General features: G+C 49.1%; 1 protein-coding gene across 1 annotated transcript; it reads left to right on the top strand.

The window, feature by feature from the left end:
- Nucleotides 1-721: 721 nt before the first annotated feature.
- SYCE1 (synaptonemal complex central element protein 1) lies at nt 722-9,447 on the top strand. The gene is made up of 13 exons (XM_027113151.1): nt 722-868; nt 4,258-4,320; nt 4,956-5,015; nt 5,362-5,436; nt 6,123-6,170; nt 6,419-6,473; nt 7,179-7,268; nt 7,516-7,579; nt 8,378-8,444; nt 8,515-8,638; nt 8,708-8,818; nt 8,953-9,040; nt 9,286-9,447. Exons 1-13 carry the CDS (start codon nt 799-801, stop codon nt 9,361-9,363), a joined length of 993 nt encoding a protein of 330 aa, XP_026968952.1. The 5' UTR covers nt 722-798; the 3' UTR covers nt 9,364-9,447.
- Nucleotides 9,448-14,227: the final 4,780 nt, after the last annotated feature.

Raw genomic sequence — 14,227 nt, 5'->3', positions numbered from 1 at the left:
GTGAACACTCAGATGTCCAGATTCAGGCTGGTAACTGTCACCTGCACCGCCTGCAACCAGGTCCACCGGCCTCCCCCAAAACGTGAATTCTGCCCCATCCAGCGCGCGGCAGGGAGCCTGGCTGAACCTCCCCTCCACATGCAGCCCTGAGGTCCACCACGGTCCTTCCAGACCCACAGGGGAACGCGGCAGTTCTGCACCCCCAGCCCGCCCTACAGACCCGACATCGTCCACCCTTCGCCCCGCCTCCCTTGAGAATGTGTCACGCTAGGCAGGGCCAGCCTCGGGATCACGCTGGGAAGAATCAGGGTCTCGCTGCACCCTTGCCCTCTCCTCCGCGTCCAGCCACGAAGAGCGGCCAAGATGAGTCTGGTGGGGCCAACTCACGGCCTCGGTGCAGAACGCCCACGCGGAGGTTTGCGGTAAACCGGAAACCTCGCCTAAGCCTGCAGAGACGGAAATCAAACTCGGCTCCCCACCGCCAGGCTCCGGCCCACTCGCCGCAACGCAGGTGACGTCACGTGGGGCGGGCTCTAGGGAGGCCTCTACACTCTCGCAGGCCACGGCTCTTCAACCGGCCAATCGCAAGCCTGGAAGACCAGGCGCCGCCCTCGCCTGCTCTGCCCTGAATCGGCACCGGGAGACCTCAAGCATACGCACTGGCGCTTGCCCAACTGTCTATTCCGCGGTCCGCTCTCGAAGGGATCGGCGCGGGGCGCACTGCGCAGGCGTGCTGAGGGAGCCCCGCCCCCGGCTGCGTTCCGTCCAATCCAAGCGGAGGCGCCAGACTGAGAGGAAATGGCGGGGCGCTCGGAGCTTTCGAGCGCGAAGCAGGCGGGAGCGGTGGGTCGGGCTGACGAGGCCGGAGGTAGAGCCGGGCGATAGAGGGCTGGGCGGGCAGGGAGCGCACGCGGGCGCCGCTTCGAGTCAGGGCGGACGTGGGGAAAAACGACTTTCGTCCCCTCCGGAAGGGTCTCGGCGGCTCTGCCGGCAGCCGCGAGGACTCACCCACAGGCCCGCGTCCTACATTCACACACCTCTCGCTGGCCTCGTTTGCCCCATCTGCTCCGTTTAAGTAGCTAAAAGTAGGCAGAGGACATCCTTTCGACTTGATATCACACTCAGATGATAGGAAGACTAGCGGGTAAAGGCTTTGCAGTAGCCCATCTGGCACCAATTTTAACATTTAAATTATTTTTCCCCCTTTTTGGTCACCTTCCTAGAGGATCACACAAAACATATAGATGCATGGACTGGATGGTCCCTGTAGCCTGGGTGGTGGTACGAAAACGGGGAGGGAACAGCTGAATCCCACGCAGTTCTCTACTGATGGGCGTTCACGTTTTTTTCCCACTTTTGACATAAATGTTGCTTCAGTGTCATTTAACATACCTTTTGCATATTTAACCAAGCATATCTGATGGATACATTCCTAGAAGTGGAATTTGTCTTCAAAATGTTGATGTAGCCAGACTGGCCTCCAAAAGGTTGCATCAGTTTCCACAGCCTGCCAGTTTCCCTACATCATCACAAACACTGGGCCTTATCAGACTTACTAATCTTTACCAACCTGCTAGATGCAACATGTTATTTTCATCTCTTTAATTATGACTGAAGTAGTACGTCTTTTCAAATATTATTAGCCATCTGTGTAGTTTTTGGTTAATTGTTCCTCTCCATTTCTCCATTCTTACGTAGAAATGATTATTCACCTTCTCTATATTGTTTGATTGGTTGGTTGCTTTATTTTTTTTTAACTTTTTATTATGGATAAATTTAAGCACATACAAAAAAATATACAGGCACATGAAAAGATACTCAACATTGCTAATTATTAGAGAAATGCAAATCAAAACTACAATGAGGCATCACCTCACACTGGTCAAAATGGCCACCATCAAAATGTCTACAAATAATAAATGCTGGAGAGGGTGTGGAGAAAAGGGGACCCTCCTACACGGTTGGTGGGAATATAAACTGGTGCAGCCACTATGGAGAACAGTATGGAGGTTCCTCAAAAAAAAAAAAAACTAAAAATAGAGTTACTGTATTATCCAGCAATCCCATTCCTGGGCATATATCCGGCCAAGACGAAAGCTCTAATTCAAAAAGATACGTGCACCCCAGTGTCATAGCAGCACTGTTTACAGTAGCCAAGATGTGGAAGCAACTTAAATGTCTATTGACAGATGAATGGATAAAGAAGATGTGGTACATATATACAATGGATTATTACTAAGACATAAAAAGTAAGGAAATAATGCCATTTGTAGCAACCTGGATGGACCTAGAGATTATCATACTAAGTGAAGTAAGTCAGAGAAATATATGATATCACTTATATGTGGAATCTAAAACTGGTACAAATTAACTTACTCACAAAACAGAAATAGGCTCACAGACACAGAAAAGAAATTTATGGTTGCCAAAGGGGAAAGGGGTGTGGGAGAGTTAAGTTAGGATTGGGATTAACAGATACACACTACTAAATAGAAACAAGGACCTACTCTATAGCACAGGGAACTATATTCAATATCTTGTAATCTATAATGGAAAAGAATCTGAAAAGTATATATATAATATAACCAAATCACTTTGCTGTACACCTGAAACTAAAACACTATTGTAAATCAACTATACTTCAATTTAAAAACTTTTTTTTTTAATATTTACTTATTTATTTATTTGGCTGTGCTGGGTCTTAGTTGCAGCACACGGGATCTTCATTGCAGCATGTGGGATCTTTAGCTGTGGCATATGGGATCACGTTCCCTGACCAGGGATCAGACCCGGGTTCCCTGCATTGGGAGTGCAGAGTCTTAACCACTGGACTACCAAGGAAGTCCTAAAAACATTTTCTTAAGTCAAGAACAAAGTATAATTACCCCATGAACTCATCTTTCAGTTTTAACAATTATCAGCTCTTGGCCAATCTTGTTTCCTCGTTATCCTCACCCACTCCCTACCACCGACTCCACTGTTTCATTTCGAAGTATCCCAGGCAACATAACATATCATCCATAGATATTGGGTTGGCCAAAAAGTTCGTCCGGGTTTTTCCATTAAGATGGTATGGAAAAACCCAGACGAACTTTTTGGCCGACCCGATATTTGCATATATCTCTCTAAAACATAAGCACTCTGCAGAAAAGTAACCACAATAGCATTGTCCCATGTGAATAATGGCTACAATAATTCCTTTGTTTCATCAACTATCTAGTCAGTTTTCAAATTTCCTTGGTTGTGTCATCACCATTTTAAAAAGTGCTTTCGATTGAATCGAAATCCAAGTATGGTCCATTTATTGAAATTGGTTGATACGTTTCTTTAATCTCTTTTTGTCTGTAAGGGTCTTCCTTTCTCCCTTTTCCCCCAAAATGTATTTAAATTAAAGAAACTGGGTTGTTTTTCCTGTGACGTTTCCCAGTGTGGATGTTACTAATTGCATGCCCATGTGCCACTTAAAATGTTCCGCTCTCCCTGTATTTCCTCTGAATTGGTTATTTAGATTGAGAGGCTTAACAAGTATTAGTGTCATTTTTTTACAAGAATCCTACATTGAATTTTTACATTACATAGCTCATAATATCCAGTTATTTTTATTGTGATGTTAATCCATTAATAATAATTGCCTAGATCTACTAATTCATCAAGGAGTTAAAAATAAGTGCCTATATTGATTATAAGCAAGTTAATATGAAATATTTTACTTGGAGGCTACAGAATAACAATTGTGTATAGGAAGGCTATTTATATTTATTTAAATGAGACATCTTATTAGATTTTCTCAGTATTCCTTGTAAGGTTTCTTTGGGTAATATTCTCTAGAAATTTCTAGTTCATTATGCCACCTACTAGTTAACAGTGATTTCTGAATCCTTGTTTCCAGTTTTTAATACCACTTCTTTTTTTTTCTTTCATTATTACATCCTGAGCTTTGGCCAAGCCTTGAACAGTATCAGCAGTAAGAGTGTACCCCTTTCCTTGCCCTGAGTTTTATTAAGGGGAAATCTGTGGTGTCATTTCACCCTTTAGGAAAGTCTGCCCAGGAAGGGCCGGTTCATCCCTTGTGCAGTGTCTCCCTCAGGACAAGGAGCAGACGCCCCACTCTGGCTGGAGACCTGCCCTCAGGCCACCTCAGTCCCGGCCCAGTGTTATCAGATCCTTCCTCAGGCCTCTCCCTCCTACATAATTCTTTTTTTTTAAATCTTTATTGGAGCCTACATAATTCTTAAATGTTTGGTTTTCTCTCCACAGGGCAGGCCAAGTCCTCACAGAAAATTGAAGACTTGATGGAAATGGTGAAGCAGTTACAGAAAGGTCACGTCTCCTCTGTAACTGGGGCTCAGCCTGAGATTTGGGGTCAGGCAGAAGTGGAATCAATTCCAAGGCCCAAAATTCACCACCTTGGGAAATTAACTCATTTGTTCTCTCTTACTTTTAAAACAATTTTTTGAAGTAAAAATATGAACCCATGATTCAAAATTCAAGTATAAGGGGATAAAGTACAAACGTTTTCCCAAAACTCAGCTGCAGTCCCCTTGCTGGCCGTCCATTTGGTTCCCACGCACTCTGCTGGATCCAGGGTTTCACCTTCCCTCCACCTCACCTCCGCTCCTCTGGCTTGCTCACCAGGCACCTTCCACCCGTGTTCCCACCTTAGGGCAGGCCTTTGTACTGACTGTCTCCCACCCCCACCCAGGGAACAGCAAGGTCTGCCCCCCTCACTTCATTTGGGGCCCTCAAGGGGTCTTGCCATATCTGAAGAAGCACGTCCCACTCCACTTTGTAATCTGTTGCCCCTCCTCTGTTTCTCTTGACTGCACTTAACCGCAGCCTGACTCAGGTTCTTTATCTGTTCCTGTCTCCCCTCCCCAGAATGTGAGCCCTTGGAGGGCATCCACCTCCCTTCACCTGCCCTGTCATCTTCACTCAACCTCCTTGTTTCCCTGCAGCCGGAAACCTAGAGCCCAGGATTGAGGTCCTGATTAACCGGATTAATGAGGTCCAGCAAGGTGAGCTCAGGACCTTGGCTTGTCTGCCAGGTGCGGTTGCGTGATTGGCAGGGCCCAGTGCAAAATGAAAATGTAGGGCCCCTTGTTCCAAATTACTGTGTTTTGAAAGAGCAGAGCATTAAACTTAGCATGGGTTGGTCGGGCCCATCTAAATTCAGGTGCTGTACTCACACGTTTATTAACCTGTCCTGCTGTCAACTGAGCCCAACAAGAAAGGCTTGGGCTCTGGAAGCCTTGTTTCCTGCTTCCGGAAACAAGAATCTGGGCCCCTCTAGGTTTGCTTAAAGACAAATGTGAAATGTTTGCAAGGACAGACACTTACACAATGTTCTGCGGTTTGGCACAGCAAAAAAGAAAGCCAGTGAGGAGCTAGGAGAGGCCCGGACTGTCTGGGAGACCCTGCAGAAGGAACTGGACTCATGTAAGCTTGTGGGGGATGACCCAGAGGTCCCCACAATGTCATGCATCCTTGAACCCAGTATTCCAATCAGCATCCTTGCCGTGGCCAAGGGCTCCTGCCCCCTCTCCAACCTCAGGTCCTACCAATCTCCCCGCTCCAACTCTGTGGGTGGGAGTGTTCCGGAAACACCCTCCAAGCATACTCTTACCTTAGGGGCTTTGCTAGGAGAGGTTCCCCCAGATAATACAGGTTCCTATTGCCTCACATCATCATTCAGTTCTCAGCTCAAATGTCCCCGTCTCAGAGAGGCCTTCCCCAGTTACCCCACCCAAAGACCGCACTCTGCCCACACCTAGTCACATGGCTCTTACTGCTTGATGTGTTTCTTCGCAGCCCTTATCCAACTTCATGCAATGTGTTTATTTTTCCTCTTCCCTCCATGTAAACGCACTGCCATTCCACAGGGTCCTCACAGCCACCCTTTATCAACTTGAGGGCCCTTTGATGCTTACAGGGAGTGTGGGCCCAAGAGGGAAGGGGCTCACGTCAAGGGGTCTACATCTGGGGTTAGGGCTCACCTTGAGGGGTCTACATCTGGGGTTGGGGGTAGGGCTGTACCAGACCACACATGTGACCATGGGCAAGCCCAGTCCCTGAAGGTTCAGTGTGTGGACTCTGATGCCTGAACATGTTACTGCTTTTTCCAGTGAGTGGAGAGAAAGTACGCCTGAAAGAGATCTTGAGCAAAAAGCAAGGTAATTGCAGCTACTCTGTCTCCAGGTTTTTGCCTCTGCCACCCTGCAGAAGCCCACTCTCTCTATAGAAGTAGGAGCCTTTTGAAACCTGAATCACCATGCATCCCTCCTGTGGCTTCCACCAAACATGCAGTAAACGACAGAGTCCCATCAACTCCAGAGATCCCACATGATCTAGCACTTTTACCTCTGCCCAAACCTCATGCCCTGATGGGCTCTCACGGGGCCCTCACTTCCTCTCCCTGCAGAGACCCTGAGGATCCTCCGGCTCCACTGCCAGGAGAAGGAAAGTGAGGCACAGAGGTAAGAGCTTCCCCCTGGCCCCTGCTCAGCGCTGTCCATTCTGGTAGAGAGAGAAAGCAGAGGAAATCGGTCTTAGACCCACAGCTCTCATCTTCTCCCTAAAACGGGGAGGCCAAATGCCTGTCTTCCCACCTTGACTCCAACAGTAGGCAGTAGTGTTAGGAGTACTCATTCACGGGGACGGGCATTCATTTGCTAGAATGTCAATTAAATTCCCTCGGCTGGTTTTTATTCTATACCTTCATACTTTCTGCAGGCTGTCTTGGCTGTCTACTCACCTGTCCCTTCATTTAGGCGTCAAGCCAACCATCTGTGCACCAGTCTCTCTCCATTCATCCATTATCCCTCCATCCACCCAACTACTTGTACATCCATGTCTCTACCTCCTGAATCTTTATTTTGCTCATTTTGTGACCAGAGGCCCCAAGCCCCTAGCATACCAACTTTGAAACTGTTTGAGAAATTCACATGAGATTAATATGTGTGTGTGCCTGTACTTGTGACCATGCCCACATTGATCTCCCCAGTCTTCACAATGACATTTCCAGAGGGCATGAGCTCATGCCCCCCTCCCACAAAGTTACAGAGAAGGACCTCAATCTAGAAGGTTAGAACAGACCTCAAGAGAAGGACGCGGAAGCCCCACCCCAGGCCTCTCCTAGGGAGACATTCAGAAAACATGACGGCTGCCTTGCCTCTTGCCAGGAAGCATACCATGCTGCAGGAGTGCAAGGAGCGAATTTCTGCCCTGAACTCCCAGATGGGGCAGGAGAAGAACAAGCAGAGGCAGTTGAGGTAAAGCGCATTGCCCAAGGCCTGGGGGCTGGATGCATTGTAAGTGGGGGGAATGCTAAGAATGGGGGTTAGAAGACGAGCTGGCTGAGCTGAAGCTTGGAGGGTCAAGGAGGCAAAGGTGCTCCCAGCAGAGTGAGGAGCATGGGCGAACTCTCCCATGTCTCTGCATGAAGACCCCGGCCTGAGCCAGGTTGAGGAGGGGTGTCTCTCAGCCCACGGCCCCTCATCCTGTGTGGTTGGTCCCCAGGTTGGATTTTGAGGAGCAACTGGAGGATCTGATGGGCCAGCATAAGGGCCTCTGGGAATTCCACGTGAGTCACTCGGGGCCACTCCTTCCACCTTCCACATCTTCTCTGGCAGCACCAGCCCAAACCTCGGGGTCATCCTCCAGGCCTCCTTCCTCTCAGTTGCCGCACCCAGTTCCTGAGCAGCCCTGGCAGCCGTGTGTTAGAATCATGCTCAGTCCAGTTCCTCGTCACCCTCACTGCCACCCGGTATTGTCCTCTTCACTGGCCCTGCCCACCCATCCCTGATGCCCTCCCAGGGGCCTTAAGTGGTCAGGAGGAGCCCTGATGAACCAAGGAGGGGTTATCCATCAAGGAGACTCCTGGGTGTGTCTGGGGCCATCACACACACAGGGCAGATAGTGGGGAACCAGGCAGGCCGGTGTTTGCCACCTGGGGATCCCAAACAAGAAAACAGAATGAATGTCAGGACGGAAGGGCTCAGTGCGGTCACAGAGCGGGAAGAGAAGGAGCTGCAGGGCTGGGCTGGTAACTGACTCTCCAGAGAACAGCCTCGATTTGTGGTGTTTGCAGGATGCCCTGTAGCGAATACCCCAGGGCTGATTTCAAACCTTGCAGAATTCCTGAACACTAACCCTCACGAGCCTCCCCAGCATAGCACCACAGGTATCTGGGGTGAAACAGCTCCAGGTGGACAGAATGGCCAATGGAAAGGCCCTGAGGCTGGGCCATGCCTGGCATGCATGGAGGGCCAGAGCAGCAGGAAGTAAGGCATGCAGAGTAAAGACCAGATCCAGATCGGCTTCTCTGAGGCACATGGGAGGAAGCCAGGAGATGTGGACAGGCTGCCTTTCTACCCCTCAGAAGCCAGAGCAGCTGGCCCTGGAGATCGCCGCCCTGGACAGCAGCAAGGAGAAGCTGCTCAAGGAAGGTGAGGCCTGGAGAATGGGGATGCCCTGCCCTGCCCTGCCCTGCCCTGCCACTGTCCCTTCCTGCTGCAGAAAAGCTGGTGGAGGCAAAGCTGGAGGATGTGAAGCATCGTCTGTGCTCCCAGTTCGGAGCCAAGGGCTGCTCGGCAATCACTGAGGGGCTCTTCCTGCGCAGCCAGGAAGCAGCAGCTGTGGTGTAAGAGAGGGACGGTGCGGGGGGCGGCGGGGAGGGAGAGGTGCTGCCATCACTGACGCCCACCCTCAGGCATCTGTTTGAGGAGGAGAACAAGAAGGCCGGGGAGCTCCTGGAGGCTGCCGCCCAGCGCCAGGAGCAGCTGCAGCAGAAGTGCCGGCAGCTGCAGCAGCAGAGGCAGAGGTAGGCGTGGTCCCCAAGGGGAAGGTGGCTAAGGGAGTCTCTGCTCCCTCCTAGACTCTGTCACTTGGTCTCTTTACAATCCTTCCCTTCTCCCCCTACCCTCCTACCCTACCCCCCTACCCCTTTTTGTCCAGGCTGAAGGAGGAGCTGGAAAAGCTTGGAGTGCAGGTCCCTGCTCAAGGCCAGAGCAATCAAGAGGAAGGGGCTGGCCCAGGAGAAGCTGTGAGTCCTGGCATCTGGGTCAGGGAGCAGAGACAGCTTATGAAAGGAGCTCTGGGTGGGGAGGCAAGGAGGGGTTCTGCAGAGAGCTCAGAAGATGGTCTTCAGGGAAGGGCATTCCCAAAGGGACACAGCCAAGGCAAAGGTGCAGAAGCTGGCAGCAGTGGGGTGAGGAAGGGCAGGACCCAGGGAGGGTGTGGGCATGGGGATGTGAGGAGACTCCCATGTCACACTCTGACCTCCCGCAGGCCAATCCCAAGCCCCTTGGAGTCAGTGAGGAGAAAGACCCAGAGCCGCCCACTAAGCAGAGCCTGATGCCCTCCTAGGCAAGGAGGAGCCACCCTGCACTAGAGCTTATGCCCTGCACTGGAGCTTATGGGCTTCAGGAAATAAAGGCACCATATTAACACAACTGCCTCAGCTGAGTCTGTGTTAGGTGGGGGGTTGTCCATCCCAAGACCCCTGGCACCTGAGACTGAGTGAAGCCTTGGCCACACTCTGCCTCTTGGCTTCAGCCAGAGTCCCACAGCAGGCACTCAATAAGTGCTTCCCTCACCTCACAGTCTCTGGTCTGCTCATCTCTAGGACTTGACATGTTCTGGGTCCCCAGGCAGAGGGATGCAAGACTGAGACCCTCTCACAATAGGCCCAGGGGTTCTGAAAACCCAGCCTGTGATAGTTTCTTCCATTCCTTATTCAGGCCTAGACCACAGAGTCTCAGAAATCCCAACAAGGACCAAGGGTCCTCAGCCAGTCAGTTCCATGCCCACAGCCCCCACTGATTCGCTGAGAAAAAGAAATGTAATTGGAGCCTAAATGTAATTTGTGCCTGCATAGGCACAAAACCTGTACCTGAGACACTTGTCACAAGAACATAATATGTTAGAAATCCTCAGTGTCGTGGAAGTCAGTCACCTAGGACAGTTGGTGCTTAGGGCATGTTTCAAATCCACTGGAGTGCATCACCCAAGCCAGGGCAATGATGGGAGTCAAAGTCTGTGTTCTTGGGTCAAAAGACAGTGAATTCAGTACGTACAAAGAGATTCCTTCTCTTGAACGGCTCCCCCATCCAGGTAGGACAGTGACACAGTCGGGCAGACAAACCTCAACAACTCTCATTTCTGAATATATACATATATATATATATATATCCATTTCTGTAACTGGTCGTGGAATCACAGCCGGTATTTATATCCATCTTCACCTTCTTCCACCACCCATTCTGCTTCCCCTTTGCCTTCATCAAGCAACTCAGCCGTCTGTGCCTTTTTACCCGGTGGAGTGACCAAAACCTTTATTCCTGAAGGATCTGGGCCATCAGTACTCTTGCTGGATTGGATTGTTATCGTTTTTCATTGGCATTAATCACAGGGCGTGGTCATACTCAAAGAAACCCTAAGGTATCTCCTGTATCACAGACATGGTTTCCCTACCTGCACTGACGAGAAGTCCAGTTTCCCTGTGGTAGTCAGGCTCAGTGATCAGTCACACCAGCCAGCACAGGGACTCCTTTGCCTGTTGATTCACAGGCATGAGAAGCCCAAGGGGGCTGAGCAGCGGTCTTAACTTCCCGTTCAGTGGAATCATTATTGTATCTCCTAGTGGAGGCATTCCTCCCTCTGGGACTAAGGCCTCTAGGCCAGTGGAATATACAGTTGGGGGAACAGGAAGCAAAACTTTTCCAGCTGATCGCTAGGGACAACAGTGAATGTTACCACTCCCATTTCCACCCCATGATTTTTGGACCTTAGAGTGCTGGCCATGGGAGACAGCACCATATATTAAGACACTGATTCAGAACATATGCAACCTTCTGGAGAACCCTGTCCCAGCCCTGCAAGGTATTGCCACCTAGCTGGTATTGTAACTGAGTCTTCAAAAGACCATTCCACCATTCTATCAAGCCAGCTGCTTCAGGATGGCAGGAGCATGGTAAGACCAGTGAATTCCATCACAACTTGGGCCCACTGCATAACTTTTTTTTGTTGTTAAGGGAACTCTTCAATCAGAAGTAATGCTGTGTATGAGACCATGATAGTGAATAGGAATTCTTAACTCTGCAGATGGCAGTTTGGGCCGAAGCATTGTGTACAGGGAAGGCAAATCCACATCCACATTTAACCCTACCCTCATTCCTTCTGGGGTAGCAGGCATTACTGATATTAAGCAAGGCACATAGTTCACTTCTCAGAATACACCATGTTAGACTCTTTAAAAAGGCCTTCAATAGCACTTTTATCTTCCTGATAGGTTCTTGATAGCCGATTCAACTGAGAGACATGATGGTCTCCTCAGACAGTTTTTCAAATTCCACTCCAGCAAATGGACACCTTATATGGGTCTCTGTCTTGTCCCAGGCCTTAATCGCTTAATTCAAAGCCCCTTGTGAAACCATACCCTGTAATTTACAAGGTCCATGTAGTAGAAACAAAATGATACACCAAGAACACCAGGGAAACCACAGATAGGGAAACAACTTGCTGATGCACAGGCACATTGAGGGACTAGGGTGACTGATAGTGAACGTTAGATGTCACGAGCCAAAAATTCAACCCCTGCTACACACCAAACACCCTGAATTTGCACATATGACACATGAAGAGCAGAGCAGTACTGCCTGGGCAGAGAACTCAATACTTCCATTGAAACTTACACATACTTTTCACCAATCATTTCTGAGCTCCCTGCCCCTCTTTCTCCCTCTTTCCAAGATAAATACACCACTTTGCCTCCTGTCTCCTTGCTTGGCCACCCTGCAATAAAGCCTTTTTTTTTTCTGCAAAAGACTTGTCTCAATATTTGGTCTTTTCTATTGTGTAGCAGGAAACGAGCCCACACGCTTGGTTACAAATTTGCTGACATCTCCATGTACTCCAGGACTGTTCTCACAGGCAGTGTGGACTACGGAAAAGATAAATAGAAAACTCCACTTAGTAAATGAAATTCACATTTGGAGATAATAAAATCAAAACCATATTCCATAAGGATAAAACCAGAACACCTCTACCTGTTACTGATACGTGCTGGAGGAAAATCAACATCAAATGACAAAAGCCAGCCAAGTGAGCTGTAACCACTCTGCTGGATGTCTCCTTACTGTCAGTCTGGGTGTTTTCATTGGTTTGCAAACCAGAGTCCCAAACCTTCCAAGGAAGCCATGGTTTAAACCAACATGGTGAATGCAGGCCGACATGCCATCACTTTTGACTAATACAAGTTTTACAACCCAAAGACTGCAGGCTAGCCTGTCACCATCCAAACCAACAGCTGAGGCAAAGGGACCTAGAAATTGGCCAAATTAGAGGGCCTGTCTAGAGGGTAATGCCAAAGCTCCACAGCCACAGATATTTTAATTGTCAACCGGACACCCTGCTAACAACATACACCCAAATCAGGCCATATGACTTAAACCTATTTGCAACAGAATCCAACTCATCACCCATCTGGGAAAAACCTTGGAGAGTTAAAACCTCAGATCTGGCCATCTTTAATGGAGCCTTTAACTGCGCCAGTTGAGTGCCGGCACTTTGGTTCATGATGACAGCATCACAGGTGCCAACATCACCTTGGCTACCTGTGCACCCACGGCCCCTTAGCTTAAAAGATATTTGCAAGTCAAGCTCCCAGGCCCAACGCTGCCTTCAAATTAGACAAGTTGTTCAGCATCTTTATAATGCCAAAGAGTCAGAAAAATAAGACTCATACCACTCCAAGTGGGTGTCCACTTGAAAAGGATACCCCAGTCTCACATTCTAGACAATATTGCTCTATCCAGGAGCTCAATGTTGGAGATGACATCGCCCCCTGAGGTGGAGACAACTCTGTCCTGGACACTAAAACCTCTGCTCCAGGGATGCCTAAGACTTGCCCCACCCAAGGTGCTGGCAAACTAGCTCCAGGACATTCACTGCTTTTCTTCCTTTGACATTAGGGATTCTGTTGTGTTTCTTGAGCTCCTGGCCTGCTTATCCCATGATCCAAGTATACTCTTGCTCTCTGCAGAAACATACATCCCTACACGTCTACGCCTAAAGGGAAATCTGTAGAGATTACTACTGTCTGTACCGTTCTACAAATTAATGGAGACTATTGCCTTTCCCAGGAGACAACTGCCACCTATCAGTCAATTCCTCAACCTGCTTGGGAAAGGACAACACACTCCCCAGCGCCTCTCCTACTCCCTGCCCCAGCTTTCCACCACGAATTCCCACCTGGAGTCTCCCACCATGAGCACCACGACCACCGCTTTCTACTAGTTAACACACAAATACAACGAATCTCTACACTGACTTCACTAACAATCCATACTCTCCAACAACATAGTGGCCAGACCTGCCACACTGACCCGAGAAATTGACCCTATGCTGTTTAGGGCAATGTATGTCCTACACTCATTTATTCAGGCCACTCCAATACCCCAAATACTTGAGCTCAGTATTGACTCAATTTTGCGGCCCTAGCTACATGAGTTTACCCTCTTAAACGGCCAATTAAGTCCACACTCCCAAGCACCTGCTGAGTTGTACCCTCACACTCTGCACTACTGTACACCTGCCCTAATTGCCCTAGGGCCAGGTAGCAGAACAGTCAGGGACAGCCTCAATGACCCAAAGTCCACTGAAAATATTCACATTAGCCAATCCTAAGCCTGCTTGCAATGCCTATCCCCTTCCTTCTTGCTGAATCCACAGTACAGGCACTGGATCCACAGTTCCCCCTCTCCTCTGTCTACCTCTGAGTGGCCCTGCACGGTGTGCCGTTTCTTCCCAGGAAATTGTAACTAAACTGTGAAACTTTCTGGATTCTCTCTCTTGTTCTGCAACCTCATGCAAGACAATAGGATTAAAACAGGGTCAGAGTGGTAACGGCCAATTGCTAAGCCACACACACACACACACACACACACACACGTGTCAGCTTCCCATGTCTATTGGGTCAGTTGAGATGTACATGACCCAGCTCCTTACGGAGTACCCAACACGATGGATGTCAGCTTGTTCATAGTGGTCACCAGCTCAGTAGCATACACCTTACTGGCTTTTCCTCCTCTCCGCTGTCATTTCCCCCACTACCTCATTCCTGCTTTTTGCAACCACTTCCCAAATAAACTGCTTACACAAGCTCGTGTCTCACCTGTGTTTTGGAATACAAAACGAAGACAACAGGAAAACCAAGCAAGGCAACCCAGCC

Source organism: Aethalodelphis obliquidens, unplaced genomic scaffold (assembly GCF_003676395.1).
Source record: "Aethalodelphis obliquidens isolate GAN/ISIS:26980383/991018 unplaced genomic scaffold, ASM367639v1 scaffold11, whole genome shotgun sequence".
NCBI lineage: Eukaryota > Metazoa > Chordata > Mammalia > Artiodactyla > Delphinidae > Aethalodelphis > Aethalodelphis obliquidens.
Note: the sequence above shows the minus strand (reverse complement) of the source record. Positions and strands in the feature narration are given on the sequence as shown.

What these genes read in the sequence shown, in the direction of transcription:
- SYCE1 (XM_027113151.1), top strand. Translation starts at nt 799, where the DNA reads ATGGCGGGGCGCTCGGAGCTTTCGAGCGCGAAGCAGGCGGGAGCGGTG. An exon ending in GCAGAAGGAACTGGACTCAT is followed by an intron (nt 5,437 to 6,122) that starts GTAAGCTTGTGG and finishes TGCTTTTTCCAG; the next exon opens with TGAGTGGAGAGAAAGTACGC. An exon ending in GGGCTGGCCCAGGAGAAGCT is followed by an intron (nt 9,041 to 9,285) that starts GTGAGTCCTGGC and finishes GACCTCCCGCAG; the next exon opens with GCCAATCCCAAGCCCCTTGG.